The sequence below is a fragment of the Octodon degus genome, unplaced genomic scaffold, assembly GCF_000260255.1.
Source record: "Octodon degus isolate 3935 unplaced genomic scaffold, OctDeg1.0 scaffold00120, whole genome shotgun sequence".
In the NCBI taxonomy this organism is placed as follows: domain Eukaryota; kingdom Metazoa; phylum Chordata; class Mammalia; order Rodentia; family Octodontidae; genus Octodon; species Octodon degus.
Window position 1 is genome coordinate 7677619 of NW_004524696.1, and position 25956 is coordinate 7703574.

Below are 25956 nucleotides of genomic sequence, written 5' to 3' on the forward strand. Positions count from 1 at the left end.
ACAAGGTCCTGAGTTTAATCCCCAGTACCACAAAAACAAAACAAAACAAAACAAAACAAAACAAAACAAAACAATAACAAAAGTGTGCCAGACTCATATGAAATTCAGGTGGCAGAGAGATGTCTAGCCTGATAGGGTTCAGTATACTGTTCAGACTAGGGAACGTCAGTGCAGGAGGCCATTGCATTCTGTTCATTGCCAGGCCTATCCTGATGGATGTCCCTCTCCCCCCCCCCCAGCCTGTCATTGTGTCCCCTGCTTACCATTTGAGTTACTCTACCACTTTGGCCACAATATTTGGTGCCATTTGACAGATGAGAAGATTAGATTTAAAGAGTTTAAGGAAGTCCCCGAAATCACATAGTCTGCAAAGAAACTTGACTCAAATACAGTTGTGTAACAATGACAACATGTATCTTGGACTGCCTGCATGACAGGAACTGTGTGTTGTGTGTGCTTCAAGTCATTTTATCTCTAGAGTCCTTTTGGGGACAAAACAGCCTTGTCATCTCTATAGCTAAGATGACTAAGACTCAGGGGGCCCAGAATTATGCAGCTAGGAGGCAGAGGTGGCGTTTGAATGAGTTCATTGCAGAGTTCTAGAAATCTCAGTCACTGTGCTGCTTTCCTTCTCCTGTCTGGTTCTGCAGCTTCCCTGTAATACCCAGTCACTCTGTATATACCTCATCTCCACAAAGTATATTGCACTGTGGTCTTTCAAGAATGAAACTAAGCAAGAAGCAGTTTGTAGAGATTACTAGAGCTCAAAATTGAAGTTATATGCTTCAGAAGAGTCATTTTCTCTTCACTTACAGTATGAGTGCTGTTTGAGTGGCTAGTTATTACTGTTTCCAAGATCAACAACAGAAAAGAACTACTACTTATTGACATGATTTTTCTCACAGTTTCGCCAGCTAATAAATGACCCACAGAAAGAATTTGAGTGCATTGTGTTTTACTAAGAGAACCTGCCAAAAAAAAAAAAGAAAAAGAAAAAGAAAGAAAGAAAAGGAGAGAGAGAGAGAACCTGCAGTGCAGAATTCATGTGAATTTAAAAAGGGTTTTATTACAAGTTACCTACCTTGTGTTGCTTCTTTTTTTAATCAGAAGTCTTCTCAGACTCTTGCAGCTGGTTCTCTCTCTCTCTCTCTCTCTCTCTCTCTCGTTTTGAGAGCCTCAGTCTGTAAACTTTTTTTTTGTAAAACTGGGGATCAAACTCAGGCCCTTGTGCTTGCCAGGGAAGCGCTTATTGCACTGAGCCATCTCCCCAACCCCCAAGAGCCTCAGTGTGAATAAAATTCTTAAACAGGGATTTGCAGAGATGCTTGAAAGTGACAGTAGGACATGTCAAGGGAAATAAGACTTTGGTCACAAAAAAAATTTTTTTAGGGGCAGGGCACTGTGCAGACCTACAGCTCTCGTTTGAACTTGTCATTCTTTGTGTCATGGTCACTGATCTTGACATCATTTTCCTGGAGGACTTGACCAAGCAGTTGGGATGTGTACTCTGGCCTTGTATTTGTCAGCAGACTCTTTCTGGGAATCATGACGTATTTTCAGAAATTCTGCCTAAATCTATCAAAGGTTTTTTAGGCAAACTATTTTTGTATGTCGTTGTAAAGACTAATTCTTAGTTCAATCCCCGGTTCCGCAAAAAAAAAAAAAAAAAAAGACTAATACTTAAATCCTTAAGTCCTTTTATATCATTATCATGTCTTCTAGTTTACAATATTAGGGATGTGTGGCCAGCTTGGTCATGTATTAAAGTTATGCTTTTTCTTTTTCAGGTTGGTTTATTGGATGTGGAGTTGAATCAGCTGACGAAAGCTCTATTTCTCGCTTTAGTTGTTCTGTCCATTGTCATGGTAACCTTACAGGGATTTGCAGGTCCATGGTACCGCAATCTTTTTCGATTCCTTCTTCTGTTTTCCTACATCATTCCCATAAGGTAAGTCTAAAAATTAAAATAAGACACCCGGTTTTATAGCTTATGATTTTGTCAGTATTTTTCTTTCTTATTGTGAAAGAAATGGTCCAAAAAAAAGCTAAAGAGAAAGACAGTAAATGATGAATCTGAGAAGTCCTTCTAGAAACTGTTCAAAGCATAGCTTTATTAAGAGAACATAAGGATCTATACTTTTCCTGATATGGGTGTATTGATAATGTTCAATAATTGACATTTCTTGATGAAGCACAAATTTGAATCTGAGAGAATAATTTTTATTGATTGCTGAAAAACATTTTATTCTCAGTGCTCTTGGATCTGTGTGTTATTCATATTTCAAAATTACTTGTATTTAGGGGCTAGGGAGATGGCTCAGTGGAATAAGCACTTCCCTGGCAAGTGCAAGGTCCTGAGTTCAATCCCTGGTTCCACCAAAAAAAAAAAAAAAAAAATTACTTGTATATAAACTAAGATCTGATGTATCTTTCAGGGTAGATAAAAAGTATGGGAAATAACTAAGTGGCACAATGCCTGCCTGGCAAATGCAAGATCCTGAGTTCGATTCCCAGTACCAAAAAAAAAAAAAAAAAAAACCACACACACACACTCCAGGTAGATAAAAATATTGTGTAAGGCAGTTTTAAATATGAACCATTTTCAAAATGACAATCTGTATAACTAGAGGTCAGAATATAATTTTACATATTATAAATGATTACCTTTAGAAAGACATCCTTAATTTGTATACTTGAAATTTTTTATATGAATTGAATATAGAGTAGCTATCATTTAAAGCAGAATGGAATGAAACAGGACGACACTTAAGCTGAGACATGTGTTAATCTATATATGAGCTTTCCCTAAAGGTGTTCCAAAGGGTGACATCTCCTTCATTCCATAGTAATAAACTGGAGTGACAGCCTGTTAAGGATTCTGTATACCATGTGGGCTCATACATGATTACCTTGAGTCACTCCAGATGCTTTTGCTCACTCCTTGAGGTTTGAGCCCAGCCTCCTTTTGCATCAGTGTTCCTGTGGAAGTTCCCTTTATGCAGTGCTACTTAGTGCCAATGGCAGAGAGAAGATAAGACACATTTTCAGCTATCCTTATTGTTTCTAGAATCATTGCTCATTTCTCTACTTCCTTATGTTGACCCCTGAGTCTGCCGTTTTACTCAAGCTTACAAGACCCATTTAAAGTGGCCCAACATTTCTTCTCTCTGCTTTCCTGGGATGGCACAACCATGCCAATATTTCATACCTCTTTTGCTTATCTATGTTGTCTTAGTGCTCCTTTTTTTTTGGCGGAACGGGGGATTGAACTCACGCCTTTGCGCTTGCCAAGCAAGCACTTATTCTACTGAGCCATCTCCCCAGCCCCTGTCTCAGTGCTCTTGTATCTGCATTTAGACATATTTTGTCACTCAGAGTTTTCCTAAATATCCACTTTGGAGAGTCCTTTAGTTCTGACCAGAAGCTCTACATGAAGCTATGCCATCAGCCTTTGAGTTCTGTAGGTATCTCTATGTAGGTCTCTCTCTTCCTTGTTGACTTTCTCTATTCCACTGACCTCCAGGAAGATAGCAGCAGCCTACTTTGGTACATTGTCTTTGTACCCTCATGCCAGAGCCAGGGGATCCTGAAATGCTTATTGACTAGACCTGCTGCCCTACTTTGGGAAACTGAGCTTGTATAGATCATCATAATTATCATCCAAGCATATACCTACTAAGTGCCACCAGGTGGCTTTATACAATAATATACCTTTGTCCCCAAAAGATCCACTGAATAAGTGGCCTTAAAGTGTTTCTATAAAGTAAAATAGGGGCCAGCCAAATAGCTCATCGGATTAAAACGCCTGCAAGCAGGCACAGGGGCTGGGGGTTTGATCTCTGGACCTGCTGTTCTGGCCCTGCCCCTAGGGCATGCTGAGTCAGCAATTGAGACTAGTTGTGGTGGCACACGCCTGTAATCCCAGCACTTGGGAGGCTATAAACAGGTGGATCACTCTAAGTCTGATTGAGTAGTGAGACCTTGAACACACTGTAGAACCTTCCCTAAAATTAAAAAAAAAAAAAAAGTAAAAAAGTAAAGTCATGTAAATGCTTTATTCAACAGCCAAGGCAGAATTTACTTACTCAAATATGGTTCTTGGACCAGTTCCCAGTTTGAATGCGTTCAACTTGAGTACACATGTCTGGACTCATTCTTAAGCTCCTGTAATATCTCATCCTAGTCCACCAACTTCTTCCATTGGATTTCACTCTTCCCAGGTGCCTCCTTCTGCTCTGTTCCCACATATACAACCCTGATATCCACTTTCACATTGCCCACTGGCATGTAGGCTAGATAATAGAAAGATAGCCAATTACTTAAGTAATAAAGTCTCCTGCTTTTCTGTTTCTCGCTGATAGAAATGCCTATTTCATGCTAAGCATGCCCCAGTGACTGGGCTGAGCCAGTTCAGCTATACCTGTACGTGTTTATAGGAGTATCTCCATGGCTAGAGTAGATACTCAGCCTGAGAACTCCTAAAGGTGGTGGATTAATTAATGTATTCCAGAGTACATTTTGGAAGTGTAGCCTTTTGAGTTATATTACAGTTTACAGTGTTAACTCACTTTTTTCAGAGTTTAGTGATAAAGTGTTTTGGGGATTCTTCTATAAATTGCTTCCAGAATTGCACTGTACATGATGATGATGATGATGATGATGATGATGATGATGATGATGATGATGATGGTGGTGGTGGTGGTGGTGGTGGTGGTGGTGGTGGTGGTGGTGATAATGATGCTATTGGCATTCTAGTTTGATACATGGTAAATTTTATAAATTTATGTTTAAAAGTACATAAGAAGGACTTTTCTGATGTAATTTTTGATATTATCTATGTGCTTCTCTTTTTTAAGAAAACCTTTTAACTTTTAATTACAAACAGTATAATAGTTTTAGGCTATATTTTTAGATGTTTACAGATTAGAAATGCTTTTGTCTTTCTGGTACATAAAAATCTCTTATAAACCACAGGTAGATTAATTTATTTATTTGGTTTTCATTTTTTTAATACTGTCCTAGACTTTATTTTACATGTATTGTGATTAATGATTTACTGTATTTGTTTTTATTTCCATTTATTTAACATTTATTGTGATCAGGGCTGGTGAGATGGCTCAGTGGTCTAAAGCACCTACTTAGAACAAGCTTAGCAAAGCACAGGGACCGCGATTCAATCCCCCAGCACCACATGCCAGCCCGCCCCGCCCCCTGGTGGGCTGAGCTGGCCACACGCGCGCACATACACACACACACACACACAAATAAAATTAAAAAAAATAAAAAAATAAATATAAAAAAATTTATTGTGATCAGTGATTTATTAGCATCTCACTTTGTTGAGGGTTTTTTTCCTTCATATTCTTTATTTTTTGTATTTTAGGGAAGGGTCTACAGGGTGTTCAGGGTCTCACTACTAGATCTGAGTCATAGTGATCCTCCTGCTTACAACCTCCCAAGAGCTGGGATTATAGGTGTGCGCCACCATGCCCAGTCTCAATTGCTGTCTCAGCATGCCCCAGGAGCAGGGCCGGCATGGCAGGCCCCGGGATTGAACCTCCAGCCCCTGTGCATGCTTGCACACGCTTTAATCTGCTGAGCTACTTGACCAGCCCTCTTCATATTAGTTTAGAAGTACTCCTTTTTCTGTTTTTGTGGTTTGTCTAGAAACACCTGGGCCCTGCGCTTTTAAAAGGCATTATCTCAGTAGCTAAGGGCACAAAATACCTAATCATCCAGTGTCTTCCCAACATAGTCGTCTTTCAAAGAGGAAGACAGGCTACCAACAATGTAAAAATCACCTATAGAGGAATGGCCTTTGTGATATTTGAAATAAGACATGGAAATAAAATTATTACTCACAGTCCATCCTACTGTACTTTATTTGTATATAAAATGATAAGCAATGGTAGCAAATGGTGTTATGCTCAGTGCAAGAATTGGTTGTGCACATGAGGGCTGGTCAGATAGCTTGGCAGACTAAAGCACCTGCTTAGGCAGAGCGTAGTGCACTGGGCTCCATCCCCACCATGCCATGTCGGTCCTATCCCCATGGCACACTGAGAAGGTGATTGAGACTGGGCACAGTGGTGTGCACCTGTAATCCCAGTGCTTGGGAGGCTGAAAACAATGAGAATCACTATGAGTCTTCTGTACATAGTGAGACCCTGTAGACCATGTACTAAATACATTAAAAAAAAAAAAAAAGAATTGGTCATGCACATGAATGTCCAGACAAATACTATACCCTTTTTCTAGTTGAAGGTAACTATAAACATATAAGCAAAGTATTTGTATATTGGCAAATGTTAGTATTAAAACAAAATAAGACATTTGACCTGAGAGAAGAACCTCTTAGAGCTCAGGAAAGAAAAGGGTTCTCTGAGTTGGTGATTGTGGAGCTGTAGCCTGTGTAACAAAGCTACCAGAAAAGAAAAGGAGGGTAGTTTAGGTGGAGGAAGAGAGTGTTCAAGATGGTACTGACAAGCTGCTTAGTACTACCTGGCACCATACATGCTTTCTCCTCTGTGCCTTCCACACAGTGGCCTGCATAAGACATGTCTATCCAGGGAGCATCATCCTTCCGATCTTGGCTTAGGAATCCAAAAATTCTCTTCTCTGCTTTCATTAGTCTTATTATTTTTCACTTTATTTGATTGGACAGGGGTGTCCTGGAATGTTCTGTGATGTTCCTGTTAAGACCTCAGAGAGAAAGGCTATTGCAAATTTTATTCCTTTTTTCCCTATTGTACCTGTAGTTTTTAAAACTATCATTTGTTTCTTTAGCAGTATAATAGTATAAAGAGACTTTTCTCTCCTGTATCCAAATAACAAGGAAAATTCATTATAATTAAGAAAGTTGGTGTATTTGTAAAGCATCATCAAACTAAATTTCCACTCTTTTCTTATCTGACAATAATATAGTAAGAAAAAAAAAGACCTACCTATAATCTCTTGCTAAATTCTGTGAAAACTTTCATTGTTTCTAGAGACTTAAGAATATACACATATATAAATATATTGCACTTTTTAGTTTGCATATCCTTTTTAAAATACATGTTTGCAAAAAAAACAAAAAAGAAAAAACATGTTTGCAAAATGAGGAAGATGCCAAGCTTCCTTAAAGGCTGTCTTATTCTAGTTTTTCAGTGAGCAATTCTATATTTAACATGTTCAGTCAAGCATGCAAAGGCTTACTAGATAGAATTATAACTGCATCTCTGTTTAGCTCCAAAATATCTCACGCCTACTTCAACATAATACTTTACATTGTTTTTCACAATCAGAATGCAGCTGTACAGATTTAACAGAAGAAATAAGAACTGTAAAATGTGAAAAGTATGGGATGCTGACTTCGACAATTGAGTCTTACATTTGATTAAAGCAAATTTGTTTTCCTTTTGCCAGTTCTCCATAAAATGTGGTTAACAATACATTCTAGTGTTTGCTAAATATATTTTTGGATTTAATAAAGGTTATATATTCCTAATTTTGCAAGGTATGCAAGTCTGGAAAGTAAAAGTGCTTTTCCATCTATTGCCCACCATTCTTAGAAGGCTTTTCAGATTTTCAAAATTTAGACTTTTTAAAACCTCCTGTGTAAAAATAAAATAATTTTTAGTTGCTTAATACAATTTACTTTGTCTTCCAAAGGAAAAATTTTATGCTTTAACTTTTAATTTTGTGATTCTAAAATGAATATCTTTCCTAAGTCTTGTACATTTCTCAAAAGAAAGAACATGCTGTCAAAATTCTTTATAGTACATCTGACATTCCCTCAGGTTAGGGAGCTTTGCAGTTACTTTCTTTGTAGTTATTGCTACTTTTGTCTATAGGCTTTGAATTGCTGTTTAATAATCTAGTTGATCATCTAAAAATTGTCTTTTTGGTGCTAGGTCAAAAAGATTTTTACTCCCATATAAGGCATATGTGGCCAGTAGTGATAACAGTGTCTTCTGAGAAATACTTAAGAATCTCCTGTACAGTGTCTTTACTTAAATCATTGAATTTGAAAGAGGCCATCTATGTGTTTGGAGATAGTATTTCCCTTTGATTTGTCTTAGTCAAGCAATGGTGGTGATGGCAGAGTGGCGGGTTATTAGTGAAATGCTCAGAATGAGTGATCTGAAAGACACCAGATGTCTGAATTGGAGCCTGCTCATTCAGCACACTAAAAACTGTACTATTAAAAATGTCAGGTAGCACAATCACATGATAATTTATTCTAGTACTTTTCTGAAGTTCTATTAAAGAAAAATGCTTAGGAGCCTCATCAAACTATTTTTCAGATCATGTACTCTTTTTGAGCTTTTTTTTTTTTCTTGGTACAGGGTACCTTGGACTCATAGTGATTCTCCTGCTTTCAGCCTCCCCCGTGCTGGGATTTCAGGCGTGCATCACCACACCTGCTCTTGGTGGCCAGCTCAGCCTGCCCATGCCTGGGGATGGATGAGGCCAGTGTGGCCTGTGGTGCCAGGGATCAAACCCCAGGCCCTGCACTTGCCTAAGCAGGCACTTAGTCTGCTGAGCTATATCACCAGCCCACCTATTTTATTGTATTTTGCTAATGCACTCAACATCTTTCTACCTCGTTTTCCAGGTATAATGCTTAGTGAAAAATGTCTTTAGTTTCTTTAGACCTAGATAGAATGTGCAGGACTTGATTTTTGGCAGATTTGCAAATTGAAACCAAGATTGTAAAAGAAATCCAAATTAAGAATGTTGGTCACTGTTTGGAAAGAATGCACTTGAGAGAAGCCCAGGGGTGTGGCCAGATGATTTTTTTGATGAAGTAATTAAGGATCTGTCCAAATACCTCAGAAGAAGCCAAGCATAGAGATGGACATCCTTTATAAAAGATGTATAGAGAAGCCTGTTATCTAGGGTGTGGTCCTCCATGACATACACTGGAGAATTTCAGTTGTTGAGAATGTATCGGCAACACCTCTGCCATCTTAGACTGAAAGAAACAGATACAAGGATGTGGATTTTAGACTTAGTGTTGATACTGTAATGAACTGAGACGTGATATTGAGGTAGAATAAATATGCATGTACACCATGTAAATTTTGGGGAGGCTAGGGGGCACATTATAGTGTGTTAATTGCCAGGCCCGAAAACATTATAGTTAATGTAACTTTTCTTGAAAATTGTGTCTTTGCAGATACAATCATTGAGTTCATTTATCTAGTAGTTTGTAGTTTATCTAAAAAGTTTCTGTTCTTTCATTAGTTACCCTAGAAATTAAAATCTTTTTTTTTTTCCTAATGCAGCACTGAACCTAGGGCCTTGCACATGTAAGCAAGTACTGTACCACAAAACTACATCCCTAGTCCTAAGTCATTATTCTACATTTGTTGAAATCTAAAGATAGTACCTTTGTTTAACATGATACTCTGTCTTACCTATTTTTATTCAATCTTGTATCTCAGACCTTCCATATGGAATACTTTTTTCTCTTTTACAACAGCTATTTTTGTATGTGTTTAATATTGATCTCGATTGAGAATTCTCTGATTTTCTTTGCTTCCTCCTTGAACAATTATTTTAGTAGTCTAGAATTCTAGATTGTCACATTTCTTTTAATTACTTCCAGCTTCCACTCTTGCCATTCAGCAGGTCCTTTTAAGTCTTACTTTTTGGGGACAGGAAGATGGCTCAGTAGAATAAGTGCTTCCCTGGCAAGCGCAAGGGCCTGAGTTCAATCCCTGGTTCCCAAAAAAAAAAAAAAAAAAAAAAAAAATTATGGTCTACTACTAATCCAACTGCTTTTATAGCTTTTCTTTATTGTTGATGTTCTATACTGTATTTAGATATGACTTTTTTTTATACAAAGGATTAATTGGGCTCCTTGATTTGGTAGATAGACTTGTTTTTCTTACTGTTTTGTAATTTCTGCCCCTTTTTTAAACCTCCATAGTTTATTCCAAGTTATTTATGCTTACCTGTCTTTCAAGTCATGAATTCCAGTTTTGGCTATATCTAAGTAGCTCTTAAAGTAATTCATTTCTTCAATAATTGATGACTCCTCCGTTATTTTATTTTAGTAGTTACCTATTCCATGCAAGTATTACTCTAATACATAGTCTAAACCTATTATTTGTAATGTCTGATACCTTTGTCTTTCTATTGAATTTTCTGATTCTGGCTCTTTTAATGGTGTTTCTTTGTTGTGTTCTGGATAGTGGCAGAGGTGGTTTTTTGGTAGGGTTTTTGTTTGGATTTGGCAAAATAATTATACAAAGAAGTTCAGATTAAAAATAAAGGTACATTAGACTTTCAGACACCCCTTGCATTATGGTGTACATCTAAGATTAAGAATTAGAGTCACTGAATTATTTAGGAAATGTGAACCTGACTTCAATTCCACATGAAGACGTATTTGGCTTCTAGTTCTCCATTTTATATTTTATATTAGACCTCTAACCTTTTATTGCTTCTGAGCTCTCAGGTTTGCTTCCTTACCTAGGTGGACAGTTGAAAAAAAGACTATAATTCATGGAGATTAGCCTGAGATCTCAGGTAGAGAGGGTTTTGGGTTTTTTTGTTTTTTTTTTCTCTTCCTTTTTGGTCTTTTTGAGAGGGTCTTTTACACATTTCAAGCTGGCTCACTTTGTGGCACAGGCTGGTCTTGAACTCACAACATTCCTCCTGCCTCAGCCTGCAGAGTGCTGAGCTTACAGCCTCTTAAAAATTTTAAGAAACATTTTGCACAGTGTTTTTATTATTTTCCATTGGTAACATTGGCTCAGAATAGCTTGTCATTCCCCAAGATATTACAGACATTTCCTGGTTATGTATGTAAAGGAAGTTATACAAATAAATACAGATTTCTGAATACTTTCCATGGTAATATTTTCCAAGGCAGTTGTAGTTTTGGTTGAGGGTAACCTCAAACTCTTGGCAGTCCTCTTGCCTCAGCCTCTTGAATGCTGGTCATCTCATTGCTGAGACAAAACACCCCACACTTAAAGTTAAGGAAGGAAAGTTTTAGCTCACAGGTTATAGAGGTTGCAGTCCATTGCAGCTGGCTCCAACACAGGGTTGCATGGCAGCCAGCCATTCATGCTGGAGTAAGCTACCCAAAGCAAAAGGAGAGGACAGTGAGAGAGATAAACCTTTCCTTCCCTTACATTGTGTGCAGGCTATCTGCCCTAGGGGGGTGTAACGTTCACACTTCCATTCCATGAACTAGAATACAAACCAATCACAAACTCTAGATTCAGCCTCCTCTGAAAACCCTGCTCTCCATTGTCACTTGGGGCTTTGAGGGGGCATCCAGACACAAAATGTAACACTCAGATTAATGGCATATACCACCATCCCAGCCACAAGTCAAAATTTTAAGGTCCCAAATATGACGTGGTTTATCTTTTTGTATGCAGTATGCTTTCTTTTAAAGTCAAAATATAGCTATAACATCAAAAACATGGAAAATGCAAACTTTTAAAAAGTCACCCAGTAAACTGTGGTACATGTAATTACTGTCTATCAGCAAAAGGAAATAAAACTGTCAATAACTGCTACAACTTGAGCATTGTCTTAATCTGTTTATACTGCTATAACAAAATGCAAAAAAACAGGTAGTTTATACAGAACAGAAATTTATTTCTCCCAGTTCTAGAGACTGAAGCCCAAGATCACTTTGCAAGCAGGTTCATTGTTTAGGGCTCCTCTCTGTTTTAAAGATAGAACACTTAATGTAGCCTTTGGAGGAAACAAATGCGGTGTTCTTATGCAGTGGAAAACAAAAAGGTACAAACAAAAAGGATGTTAATTAGCTCTGTTCTGCCCTTTGTTAAGCATTCATACATGAGGATTCTTCCTTCAGGGAATAGTCACTTTTTTAAAAAATCAATTTTATTGAGAAACAGCAATAAGACAGTTTCAAAAATGATTACTAGGACAGATTCAATAATTCATACTTTCCATATTGTTTTCTTCTTAGTGGTTACTCATAGTACAAAATGCAGACATGATATCCTGTCCAATTACTATTAGTACAAATCTTTCTTCTTATTGAATTAAGAGAAAGTAGCTGTATATCTATTCTAACTATTTTGTATATAAAGATACAAAATGGTCCTTGCTTTGTATCCTCCTTTTTTTGTTTAGTTTTGTTAGAGATGGGTATTCCATTTCCATTTAAATATTGTAGGTGTGTGAATGCAGCAAAATAATCCAATATAGTCCAGTAGTCCATAATAGTACTGGGTTATCCGTAGGACTGGCAATGTCAGAAATTGTTGACTTGAGCCTTTTACAGCTCAGCATATTAATATGTCTTTACTTTTTGTACCTTGTTTTTATACTTCTCTGCTGGATTGTTAAGACTAAGATAAAGCAAGACCTATATAACAAGAAATGAGTCTTTTCTGTCTGATAATGTCAGTGAAGTCCTACCTCAGGATTTATCCTATAATGTTGTACCACAGTTTGCAGATTCTTTGTCAGTGTCAGCCATATGAATGACTCACAGCCATTGCTTGACCAATTTGCTCTCTGTGAAAGCCTGAGAGAATGTTTTCTCTCCATGTGACTCTCCTTAGGCACACTCTATGTCATCGATCACGTTGCTCTATGGCCCAAGAATCTCCTTGATCAGAAAATTTGGGACACAACTGAATTACATGATGTTACGTTATAGATTCTCCTATGTACTGAGTGTTCACTGATCTTGAAAGGCTAAGGCCAAAATGTTGGCTGTCCTTGTAGCCCTTCTTTTTCTCTAATTTTTGGTCTACAAACTTAAGTTGTTAACCCTCCAGAAGAGAAGTTTATTATTACCCTACAACATATGCAGTTGGGTTTACCCTCACTATCTGAATATGAAACATCTTAGGCATAACATGGAACAGGTATTTTCCATCAAGTATCGATATGTTCAACTTTAACTCTCTACAGAATATGGAGAAAAAAATGAAAAAAATATTTTAAAAATATGAATAAACAATTGCATATTTTTACACAGAAATTTAGAAATCTAACCATATACAGCATTGTAGCAGGACAGTCTTGTGACTTTTTTTATTGTCTTTTTTTTTCATTTATTACCATTTTTTTAAACAGACATTTACCTTATAGAAAGTATGACAATAATCGTTATGTCATGACAAGCAGTACGTATTTAGAACACTAGAATGACAGGCATTCCAAGCATAACCCTTCTATTTCATATTGCTATCTTCAGTGCAGTTGCTTAGTTCACAGGTATCAGCATATATAGTTAGTCAGGGTGAGAATCCTACCAATTAACTGCTAGTTTCGAAAACCTGCTGAAGATTCTCAGGATCATTGCCTTACCCATCTTGTGCATATAAATGTATGGCTTTGCCCTTGTCGTATTTCCCAGCTTTTCACTTTGCCCTCTCCTTGTTGTCTAATCCTCAAGATCTCACTTTCCTTTTAATTGTGTTATGCTTTTCTATTTGTATTTCTTCTTTTGAGTTCTTATACTAGGGAGATAATATGATATTTACACATGTGGGTCTGGTTTATTTCACTTACAAGTATATCTTCAAGTGGCATCCATGTAAATATAAATGCTTCAAGTTTATCATTCTTTGTAGCTGAGTAATAATTCCATTGTATAAAAATACCAAATCCTTTTCATCTATTCCTCAGGTGACAGGCATTTTGGTTGTTTCCAAGATTTGGCTATCACAAATTGTGCTGCTATAAACATAGGTGCACATATATCACTATGATATGATGTTTTCAGTTTCTCTGGGAATATTCCCACTAGGTGGATAGCTGACTTGAATGGGATTTGCAGTCCTACTTTTTTAAGAAGTCTCCACACTGATTTCCATAATGGTTGCACCAGTCTGCATTCCCACCAGCAGTGGAAGGATTGCTTTCTCCCCACAGCCTCTCCAACATTTGTTTTTAGTTGATTTGTTTATGATAGCCATTCATTCTGGGGTGAGATGGTAGCTGAGTGTTGTTTTAATTTGCATTTCACATATGGCTAGTGATATGGAACATTATTTCATATATTCATTCACTTCTTTAATTTCGTCCTCTGAAAAGTGTGTGTTCATCTCGGATGCCTATTTCTGGAGTGGATCTTTAAATTTTGGGGTGCCAGTATTTTTTAGTTCTTCCTAAATTCTGGAGAGCAGACCTTTGTCTGAGGGCTTATTAGTCAAGATTTTTTCCAAATTTGTGAATTTTCTTTTCACTTTGTTGGTAATTTCAATTGACATGCAAAAGTTTCTGAATAAGAGTTGGTCCCAGTTGTTAATTCTTTCAAGGATTATCCCTGCGATTTGACTTTTGTTCATGAACTCTTTGCCTACCCCTATGTCTTCAAGAGTTGCTCCTACTTTCTCTTCCAGGAGATTTAGTGTTTCTGTTTTAATGTTTAGATGTTTAATCCATTTTGACTTTAGCGTAGTGCATGATGGTAGACCTGGGTCAAGTTATACTTATCGTCATGCAGAGAGCCAGTTTTTCCAGTACCATTTGTTAAAGAAGTTATCTTTCTTTCAGAAAGCGTGTTTGGCCCCTTTGTCAAAAATCAGGTGACTGATTGTGTTTGTAGAGACCTCTGCATCTTCTAATGTATTCAATTGATGCTCAGGACTATTTTGTTGCCAGTACCATGCTGATTTTATCACAGTAGCTTTGTAGTATAATGTGAAGTCAGGAATTTTAATGCCTTCTGCCTTGTCTTTGTTGCCCAAAATTGTCTTTGCGATTCTAGGTCTTTTCTGGCTCCAAATAAATCTTAGGAACCAATTCTCTAGGTCTGTGAAGCATGTTGGTGGTAGTTTGATAGGGATTGCATTAAGTCTGTACAACAATTTTGGGAGTATGGCTATCTTCACATGTTGGTTCTTCCTATCCAGGAGCAGGGAATACCTTCCCATTTTCTGAAATCCTATACGATCTCTTTTATCAGAGTATTGTAATTTTCCTTGAAAAGATCTTTGACTTCTTTAGTTAGATGAATTCCAAGGTATTTCATTTTCCTTGGTGCTATTGTAAAAAGTATTGTTTCTATAATTTCCCTCTCTGTGCTTGTTATTTGTGTAGAGCAATGCTATTGACTTTTAGGTATTGACTTTGTTTCCTGCTATGCTATTGAACTTCTGTATTAATTCTAGTAGCTTCTTGGAGTTTTTTGGGTCTTCCAAGTAAAGTATCATGTCATCTGCAAATAATGATAATTTAACTTCTTCTTTACCTATTCTTATTCCTTTTCTTTCTTTGTCTTGTCTAATGGCTCTAGCTAATAACTGCAGAACTATATTGAATAGAAGAGGTGATAGAGGACATCCTTGTCTTGTACCAGATCTAAGAGTAAAAGATTTCAGTTTTTCCCCACTTAAAATTATGTTAGTCATTGCTTTGTCATAGATGGCTTTTTATCAGATTGAAGTAGAAGCCTTCTATTCTAATTTTCTGTAGGACTTTGAATATGAATGAGTGTTGGACTTTGTCAAAAGCCTTTTCTACATCAATTGAGATGATCATGTTACTTTCAGATTTGGCTCTATTGATATAATATATTACATTTATAGATTTGCATATATTGAACCATACTTGCATCCCTGGAATGAATCCTACCTGGTCATGGTATATAATCTTCTTGGTGATTTGCTGTAGTCTATTTGCTAGAATTTTATTGAGGATTTTTGCATCTATGTTCAGGAGGGAGATTGGCTTGTAGTTCTGTTTTTTTTATTTGCGTCTTTCCCTGGTTTTATTATTAGTATGATACTTGCTTCCAGGAATGATTTTGGGAGGACTGCTTCCTTTTCAGTTTCATTGAAGTGTTTGAGGAGTTTCGGGATTATATCTTTTATAAATTTCTTGTAGAATTCAGCTGTGAATCTATCAGGGCCTGGACTTTTCTTTGTTGGTAGGTTTTTTATTCCATTTAGTATTTCATTGGCTGTTACTGCATTATTGAGAGTTGTTATATCTTCTTGATTCAGTTTTGGTAATTTGTACCTTTCTAGGAATGTGTCTATTTCTTCTGTATCTTCTACTGTGTGAGAGCAAAGGTTCTTAAAATAGCTATTAACAACCTTCTGAATTTCCACCTGGGTGTGGTATTTACACCCTTTTCATTCCTTATTACTTGTATTTTAATTTTTTCTTTCCTCTTTTTGATGTGGTTAGCAAGGTGCTTATTGATTTTATTTAATCTTTCAAGGAACCAGGTTTTTCATTTGTTAATTCTTTGAACTGTTTTCTTCATTTCAGTTGAATTAATTTCTGCTCTAATCTTTATGATTTCTTCCTGTCTTTGGGCTCTGGGATTGGTTTGCGCTTCCTTTGCTAGATGTTGAATGTGCATCATTAGAGTGTTTATTTGTTCCCATTCTGTTTTCCTAATATGTGAGTTCACAGCTATGAATTTTACTCTTGAGAACTGCTTTCGTTGCATCCCACAAATTCCGATAAGTTGTGCTTGAAATTTCATTGAATTGTAGATTTTGTTGAATTTCTTAATTTCATCTGTGACCTATTTGTTGCTGAGTTGGGTGTTGTTTAATTTCCATGTATTTATGTGGTTTTTCTGTTTTCTTGTCTCATTTATTTCTAGTTTCATTGTACTGTGTTCAGATAAGATGCATGGGATAATTTCTGTTTTCTTACATATTCTTAAGCATGACCTATGGACCAGTATGTGTTCTGTTTTAGAAAATGACCCATGTGCAGCTGAATAAAATGTGTATTGCTGTTGTTGGGTGGAACACTCTGTATATGTCCCCTAAGTCCACTTGTTCGAAGCTCAGGTTCAGTTCTGCTACTTCTTTGCTAATTTTTTGTGTGATTGACCTATCTTTTTGAGATAAGGAGATGTTAAGGTCTCCTGTTAAGATCATAGTATTAGATATTAGATTTTTTCATGTACATTAATGTTTGTCTTATATAGTTGGGTGCTCCCGTGTTTGGCACATATTTATTTTTTAGAGTTAGCTCTTCCTCTTAAATTTTTCCCCTAACCATTGTATAGTGGCCTTTATTTCTTTTGATCATTCTCGGTTTGAAGTTGAGACTGAGAACAGGATTGCTACCCCTGCTTTTTTCTGAGGTGCTGGGGCATGTAGTATTGTTTTCTATCATTTGACCTTTCAGCCTATGAATTTTTCTTTTAAGTTCAGTGTGTTTCTTGTATACAGCATATTGTTGTATTGTGTTTCCTAATCCACTGTGGCAATCCATTTCTTTTTATTGGTGAATTGAGTCCATTTACATGGATAGTTATAATTGAGATGTATTGATTTATGATTGACATGTTATTTATCTGTTGTCCTTTACTTCTTTTTCTCCTGTGTTTGTTTGCCCTATTTAGTGGGTTCCTTTTGTTCTCATTCATGGAGTTCTGATCATTTTGGTCCCTTTCTAGAACATCTTTTAGTAATCTATGTAGGGTTGGCTTTTTCATCATGAAATTTTTAAATTGTTCTTCCTCATGGAAGTATGTCACTCCTACATGAAAGAGTTTTGCAGGGTAAAGTAGTCTGGGCTAGATTTGTTTTCATAGAGGAGTTGAAGTACTCAGCTCCATGCTCTTCTTGCCTTCATGGTTTGTGAAGAGAAATCTGTCATTATTCTGATGGGTTTTCCTTTAAATGTGATCTGTTTCTTTTCTCTAGCAGCTTTCAGTATATTTTTCTTGTGCTGGATTTCTGGGATCTTGACTATTATATGTCTGGGTGTGTTTTTAATTGGGTTGATGTTATTTTGAGTTCTGTATGTTTTGGTTACCTGAATATCAGATCGTTTCTTCATATTTGGGAAGTTTTCTGCTATTACTTCTGCCCATATTATTTTTATATCATTTGTATTGACTCCTTTCTCTTTGATGCTTATTAGTTTCATGTTGTTCATCTTTGCATCATCTTCCAAGTTGCGAATTTTTTCCTGAATCCTAGTAGTTTTTAAGAGATCTGTTCTAACTTCACTAGCTGTGACAGCATCTTCAAAATCTTAAACTCTATCTTCACTTTCACTCAAACCGTTTTGCAAGCTTGTGATTGATATTTTAAGTTCCTTTATATCTCTTTGACTCTGCTTCATGCGATCTATTTCTTTCCTGTATTGCTCATTCATGGAATTTTACACTTTTCTAATGTCCTCTATTATTTTCTCAGTGTCTTCTTGAGAAGCAGTTGTCAATTCTTTTACTTCAGAGATTATTTCTGATCTGATTTCCTCTATGTATTTCTGCATTTGATTCTTTACTTGAGACGGTATTAAGTCAGAGATTTCTTTTTTCATTTCAGAGATTAATTCTGACCAGAGTTCCTCGATCTTTCTGCTGTTGTTTCTTTACTTCTGACACTAGTAATTCAGGGATTTCTTTTTTTTATTTAAGAGATTAATTCTGATTTGGGTTCCTGTATACCTTTCTGCTGTTGTTTCTTTACTTCAGGCGCTATTAATTCATACATTTCAGCTGACTTAGTGTCCTCTGCACTTATTCTGGGTGAGCTCATGGCCTAAGATTGCATTTTGCTCCTTCTCTTTGTCATTTCATTATAGCACTGATGTCTGACCTTCGGTGTGGAGCTTTGGTGCTGTTATAACCTTAGCTCTTACTGAAGTTTAGGTGCAGATCTATTAAGTTTGATTTTATCCAGTTGTTCCTGGCCTGGATCTAGCTGTTGTGCTTAACTCCTTCCTGCTACAGTCTTTGGAAGTGAATTTGTTGTGCCCCTTTTGTGTCCTTGTGAGGTGTGCTCTTGAGGGTTGGAGGGACCCTTAGGGTGTGGCAGAAGGTCTCACTCATGAGGTTTGCCTGGGTTTCGTCTGCAGAGGTCCCGCGGGTTCACGGGTGCCAGAAATTCTCCCACTTTTCAAGGCCCCACCACTTAATTCTGTTCCGTTCGTGACCAGATTCAGCATGAAATTTTGAGAAGATCCAAACTCAAACCATAGCTATGCATCATACTGAAGGTAAAATCTTAATTTCAAAGGATTCCATGTTTTATGATTACTTCATACAGTGCTCTTTATTTATAACGTTGTCATGACAGAGAACAAATCAGTTGTTTCCATGGAAAAGTGCTGAAAGGATGTGACAGCCTTGGAATCACATGAGGGCATATCCTCACATGATTGATGTTATGACTTGTGACTCTTCCGAAACCAGAAAACTAACAGTTTAGTGAAGCCCAAGTAAAACGAGCTTAGATGTTGGGCCAGTCAGTTCCCTGCTTTGATAGATGTACGCATGCACATCAGCTTTCTCTGTCCTATTCTTGGAACTTTTTCTGAGTTATAAGCTATTTTATAAATAACAAGTTTTAACAGTTCAAAACTACCATAATTGATTCATGAGACTTAGTGCATAGTTTAGTAGTGGTGGCGAACCTACGGCACATGTGCCCCAGTGGGCTATTTATATCATTCAAAGCTCTACATTATCTTTTTCCTTCAGTGTATGATTGGCTTTCTCTAAATTAAAACCTCATTATTTAGATTTAATTGCAACATTAGCACTTGGCAATACATAAATAGGTTTTGGGTTGTAATTTAGACACTTGATCACCAGAAGCTTCACAATCAGTGTCTGAGAGGCTAAATTCTCCCACTCTGCATGGTATAGATTAGAATTTTACTTTTGTGTATTTGTGTATTTTTAGATCAGGGTCTACACAGTCTCACTACACAGATTGGATTTGTAGTGATCCTCCTGTTTTCAGCCTCCCAAGTGCTGAGATTATAGGTACATACCACCATGTCCAGTCTCAGTCACCATCCCAGTGCACCCCAGGGGTGGGGCCATCAAGGCACACCAGAAATCAAACCCTGGTCTCTATGCTTGCCTTAGCAGGAGCTTTAGTCCACTGAGCTATCTGGCTGGTCCTAGATTAGAATTTTAGGAGTTTGCATTCTTGTTTGAATGCCTTCTGTTGTATCCTAGGGCAGGCCTCTTAACCTGGCTACTTTTAGTTTTCTCACCCCTTTCTTAATGCAGTAAAGTTGTTCAGCAGTACTCTCTTACAGTTTAACTTGCTGCAGTTTCATTTATCCATGACCAACAATTTTCCATAACTAATAAATGATGCAATATTCTGAAAGACAGTCATGTAACTTTTAGTATAATATGTTGATATAATTGTTCTATTCTAATGTTATTGTTAATATTGTATTGTGCCTAATTTACAAATTAACTTTATTATGTTTGTATAGGAAAAAGACATAACATACATAAGGTTTGGTAGTAGCCACAGTTTCATGCTATCCACAGATTACCACTGGGTATCTTAAAGTGTGTCACACAAGCTCTAATGCTGTACATAAAATAATAAAGAACATGCCTGTACTCCCTCTTACCCTTTGACCAATGGCTTTTGTTGTATTTATCTTCTTGTATCAGTCTGTGTTGACTTTTAATGCATATAAAAATTAGTATGCCTATATATTAACTAATTTGCCTTCTAGCCTAGTTAGGATTATTTTTTCATGAAAGATATATAGATGAAGCTTGTAAGTGAGTTGATTATAAGACAGTAACACAATTTATCAGTGTATCATGCAGGTACTAAGAAGTCCAAGAGCAACTTTTATTTTGCATGGGTAGAACATGGGGCTCATTGTATGCTTAGGCATTTGTTCTCCATCTATGGATACTGTCTTTCTCTCAGTATTATTTCATTCTCTGCTAGGCCAGACTCACCTGGTTATATATGTTACTACAGGCCTCAGACCCACTCACTTAATTATATAAAAAATAATTATTTCCTTTCAGCTAGCTTTTAGGTAGCTTGGAAGAAATTCTGTAAATGCACCTATTTTCTCAAGAACCATTCACTGTTGCACTGTGTTTGAATTAATTGACTAATCCTGAAACCATTGCCCATCATTCAGAGGCAGTAATTTACCTGTACCTGTGGCCAACAATAAGGGTTCTGGCTGCCTTCTAGTTCTCTTTTTTCCCTAAGGTATGTTCTTGCTCCCATCCCTTTTGCCTACTTAGCTTCTCATTAATATTTTGCCATACTCTACAAATGCCAAAAACTGAAACTTGACCCAGGTCTATGACCATGCACTAAACTAAAGTCAAAATAGATTAAAGATTTAATCATTGAAACAGAAACACTAAATCTGGAAGAGAAAGTAGGAGGAACTCTTGAAGACATGGGGGTAGGCAAACAGTTCATGAACAAAAATCAAACTGCATGTGTAATACTTGAAAGAATTAACAACTGGGACCTCCTCTTATTAAGAAGTTTTTGCACGTCAAAAGAAATTACCAACAGAGTGAAAAGCCAGCCCACAAATTTGGAAAAAATCTTAACTAATAAACATTCAGACAAAGGTCTTCTATCTAGAATTTATAAAGAACTAAAAAATATTACCTTCCTATAACAACAAATTTGAAGCCCTTAAATAGAGCAAATCTTAGATCATGGTGACTAGCATATGTCTTAAGTAGGAGTAAATACAAATCATACCTATTGTCAAGCTTATAGACATCTGTTATTTTTGCTTCCCTCCCATGGGCATGGAAGGCACCTGTAGGAGAATTTAGGAGCTTAGGTTGGCATGAGTTCATGACCACTTGAATGTAAGTAGATGTAAAAGAAAAAGGGAGCCTAGGCTATTTTCTGATGTCTGCCTGGAACAATGGTAGATCATGACAGTTGAGCTTGGGAAATTTTCTTCTCATAGAGGAGGAATAAATTTGTATTTATTTTGTTTGACCAGGAAGGAGAGGAAGTGGATGTGTTATATTTTACACATGTTCATTTGATCCATCTAAGGTCAAATGTTCTGTAGAGAGCAGTGTGTATGAATGTGAAGTCGAAGTACACAAGGAGGCCTTATCTGATCCTTGAGATTCAAGCTTTGTCTTCCACATGGTTACACTAGGCAATTCACTCACTGAGATGTCTTCATACTATCTGCTGCCACCCATGGTATATTATGAGGAATATAAATGATTAGCAAATTTTCAGGTAAATGGCCTCTGTGTCCTTTCTGCCTTAATATTTGTAGGAAAATGTCAAATACTTCTGATAAAACTTCTTATTAAAATGATTTTTTTTTTGTCAGATTAGAATTTGCATGCGAATTATTTCAGGTAGATTTGTTCCCTGAGGAGAATCATGTGAGAACTGAGCTCACCTGGCAGTGATAAGTACTGAGGTGTAATTGTAACAAATTAGAGTTTATATATAGGAGGATCCTGGGGCTTGGGGCTGGAGATCATAATGCTTATTTTAGGAAAATGCACTTCAGATTTATTCACAATCTAAGTTAGCTCCTGAAGGTATTTTGGTAGTTGTAGGATTAGGTTGTTTGGATAACAAAAACTATCATAAGGCATTCTTAGGTTATAAAACTTATTCTTTCTTACTATAGCAAAAAAGATTAATATGTGTTCCTATTTGTAGCATCCTTGAATACACTTTATTATTCAAGTTTCTTATTATATAGTGATAAAAATCATAATTGCCTCCATCTAAAATATAAGTAACTTTCACTGTCCTAAGAAAAGTCCATTGATAATAGTTTCATAGTTGCTAAATCAGCAATACAGTAAATTTAAAATACATCTATTAGGCGCCATGGAGATGGCTCAGTGAAATAAGCGCTTTCCTGACAAGCACAGGGGCCTGAGTTCAATCCCCGGTTCCGTCAAAGTAAAATAAAATTGAAAAAAAATAAAAAATAAAAATAGAATACATCTGTTATCTACTACCATGTAAAATGTTTTTCAGCAAAACAGTAGATTGGTATCTGTTTTTGTCTCTATTTCACAATTAGGTAGAAATTTGGGTTTTGAAATTGTATAAAATAGGGCATTTCTGAAACATTCAGTACAGTGATGATAATTACTGTGCCAAATTAGTATTTGAAGTTTGAGCATGGTAGAAATTTTTAACATTAAAAACCAAGTTATTTCCTGAGTATTTGATCAGATACATAATATGTCATGGTTCATGTGAACTGGCTACTCCCTGTAAATTAGTTGAGGCAACATATATTTTAGTTAGTGAATGATTTTCACTGGTACACTGTGAAATTGTGTTTTGTGGTCATTGTTCTTACTATAACCCCTAAGGATACTCTCTCTCTCTCTCTTTTCTACTAGTAACTTTGTACAATCTTTGAAGGGTGTATGTGTTCAATCTAAAATGCTCTGGTGGTCATTATGTATAATATGGCATTCCACAAAATAATGCATTCCTACAACTCTTCAACAGCAGAAATTATCTTATTAAACTGTAAATTACTCATGAAGAAGAAACTTGGAGCTGCTTCTTTGGTATCCAGTACCCCAAGCCCAATGGCAGGTCATATGCACTTGCAGACTGACATTTTCTAAAATAATATGAATAAAATACAGATGAACACAACACAGAGAAAGTGGAATAATTTTCCAAAGTACAGATCTTTGAGGTACAGGATCAGAGCTATGAAAAGCTCGGTGTTTGATCCCCTGCCATGCCTCCTCTCTCTGCTCACTCACTGATGCCTCAACTGCCTTTGTTCATCTCACTTGGTTGTGTTTATTTCATTCAAGAAATTTGTGGCTTTTATTTTTCTGATTCCTTGTGACTTCTTCAAAGCACTAATCAAAGTAGAGTCTGTGTGAAAATTTTCATTTTTCTTCTCTTTGTTTTAAACCCATACTCAACAATCTTGTGACACCACAGCCTTTGGCACTTACATCTCTCATGTTTCTTGTGCCTTTCTTGCATAGTGGGACTGTATTCAAGGTATAAAATTTAGCTTCTCACAGCTGAAAGAGAAGTTTCTTGTAGCACAGACATAATGTAGACACTGAGGCAGAAAGATATGGGTTGCATATGTGTAAGAGTGGCTCTGGGTTGAAGATCATATGACCTAGACTAGCTAGTTATGTCTAGGATGCCAGAAGGCCACTGGTCCTTGCTAGAACATCATATTGAATCACCTTTACTTTGTATTTATTGTTTGTCCTTAATTTTTTTTCACTATTCTGATGGAATTATAAGTAGCCAAAAGATGATAAGGCACTGGCTTGAAAGCTGTGTTAATTATTTCTTACAGATTTTCCTTCCAACTTGTATGCATAGTACATATGATTTAATAATGTGAACTTCATTGATAGATGAATCAAATTACTGTTTAATTGGATATATATATATATATACACAAATTTATTTATTTATTTATTTATTTATTTATTTAATACAGGGTCTCACTACACAGATCAGACTTGTAGCGATCCTCCTGTTTTTAGCCACCCAAGCGCTGGGATTACGGGCATATATCACCACACCCAGTCTCAGTTGCCATGGCCCTCTCAGTGTGCCCTGGGGGCAGGGCCGGCACAGCATCCTGAGGATTGAGCCCAGGTCCCTGCACCTGCCTAAGTAGGCACCTTAGTCCACTGAGCTATCTGGCCGGCCCTAATGTTCTTTAACTTATGCATTTTTGTTTACTTGCTGACTCATAAAGGTTGTTTTTCAAATGTGTGTTTATTAATAGGTCAAAACACATGAATTACCATTTTGGTGGGTCACAATTGGTTGACTCTTAATACCACTCCATGCTACCCACTATCCACTCCTATCTGTTGTTTTCTTGATAGAGTTAAATTAGAATTTAACCTACTTGTTTGCTAAGTAAGAAGAACTGTTGTGTCTTGGCGCAATTTTAGTATATCTTATTACATAGTCACTTTTTAGTTAAAGCCTAGAAGGCGGCCTTCGGCGCTATCCCCATCTCATACTTCCAGACATAATTGTTCTGCGTATGGTATATAATTATGTTTTAAAATTGCAGTTTCACCAAATAGCTCAGTGGATTAAAGTGCCTGCAAGCAGGCACAGAGGCCAGGGTTCATTTCTTGGGCCTGCTGTGCCTGACCCATCCCCAGGGTGCACTGAGACAGCAGTTCAGACTGGGTATGGTGGCATGTGTCTGTAATTCCAGCTCTTGGGAGGCTGTAGAGGAGTGAACCCTGTACACCCTTCCCTAAAAAAATACAAAAATAAATAAAAATAAATAAAATTGCAGTTTCCGTTTGTAGCTTTAAAATGTGTAATATTCAAAAAACAAAAAAGCAGAATTAAAGCACATTAACACATTTCCTTGTACTGATCCTATCATACCTTGTTCTTGTGTTTTACAATTTAGTACTTGGAACACACAAGGCATTCAGTTAATAATGGTAAGACAAGTGGATGAAGATCTCTTGCACATTCAAGTTTGCTGTAGTCACTACTTGATTTACTTAAATACATGTACTCTTTCCTGTGATGTGAAAGAATTGATTTAAATATCCAAAATTCATTTATTTTAAAGTCTGAAACTAATACTATTTATTTCCTTCCCTGAAAATTAAAGAATGTGTGTAAACATGTTCACATGTAACCAGGAGCATGAACATAGTCACATATGTTATTGTTGTCTTACAGCTTTCTTATAGCTTACTATGATGGTTTTACTTGGCAGTTTGCGTGTAAACTTGGACATGGGCAAAGCAGCATATGGATGGATGATCATGAAAGATGAGAATATTCCTGGTACAGTTGTTCGAACCAGCACCATACCAGAAGAATTGGGGCGCCTGGTATACTTACTGACAGACAAAACAGGTACAGTCTGTTTGTTGTTCAGGACACTAGATAACATTAAATCATAAATAATCCTGGTTGTGCACACACTGCTGTGTAAATGCATTTATTTGTGGGTGTTAGTAACAGAATGTTGAATTCATATTTAGAATTTTCCAGCTGCTACCTTTGGTTTATCTGTTCATAAAACTTACTTTTCCTTACTTAATAGGTACAGTATTCTCAGAGCTAGCAAAATGGTAAGTTCTTTACTCTAAATTTTCTACAGTTTTACAGGTTTTTCCAGCTGCTCTTAGAGTATATATCTGGTTGCTTCTTAAGAGCAAAAAATGAACATTACTTAGTATAGAAAAATACTTGTGAGCTGTAAGAATAGTCAGATATATGAATTGGTACTTTAACAGTAAAACTCTCCTAA

At 36.6% G+C, this 25956-nt stretch overlaps 1 protein-coding gene across 7 annotated transcripts in view; it reads left to right on the forward strand.

Annotated features, from left to right (window-relative positions):
* Atp9b (ATPase phospholipid transporting 9B (putative)) overlaps positions 1 to 25956 on the forward strand; it is a 449279-nt gene that overhangs the window by 258032 nt on the left and 165291 nt on the right. For all 7 annotated transcript variants that reach the window (XM_023700057.1, XM_023700058.1, XM_023700059.1 and 4 more), the window contains exons 12-13: positions 1788 to 1948; positions 25417 to 25559. In XM_023700057.1, the coding sequence (XP_023555825.1) occupies positions 1788 to 1948; positions 25417 to 25559 (304 nt within the window). The remainder of the gene's footprint in view (positions 1 to 1787; positions 1949 to 25416; positions 25560 to 25956) is intronic.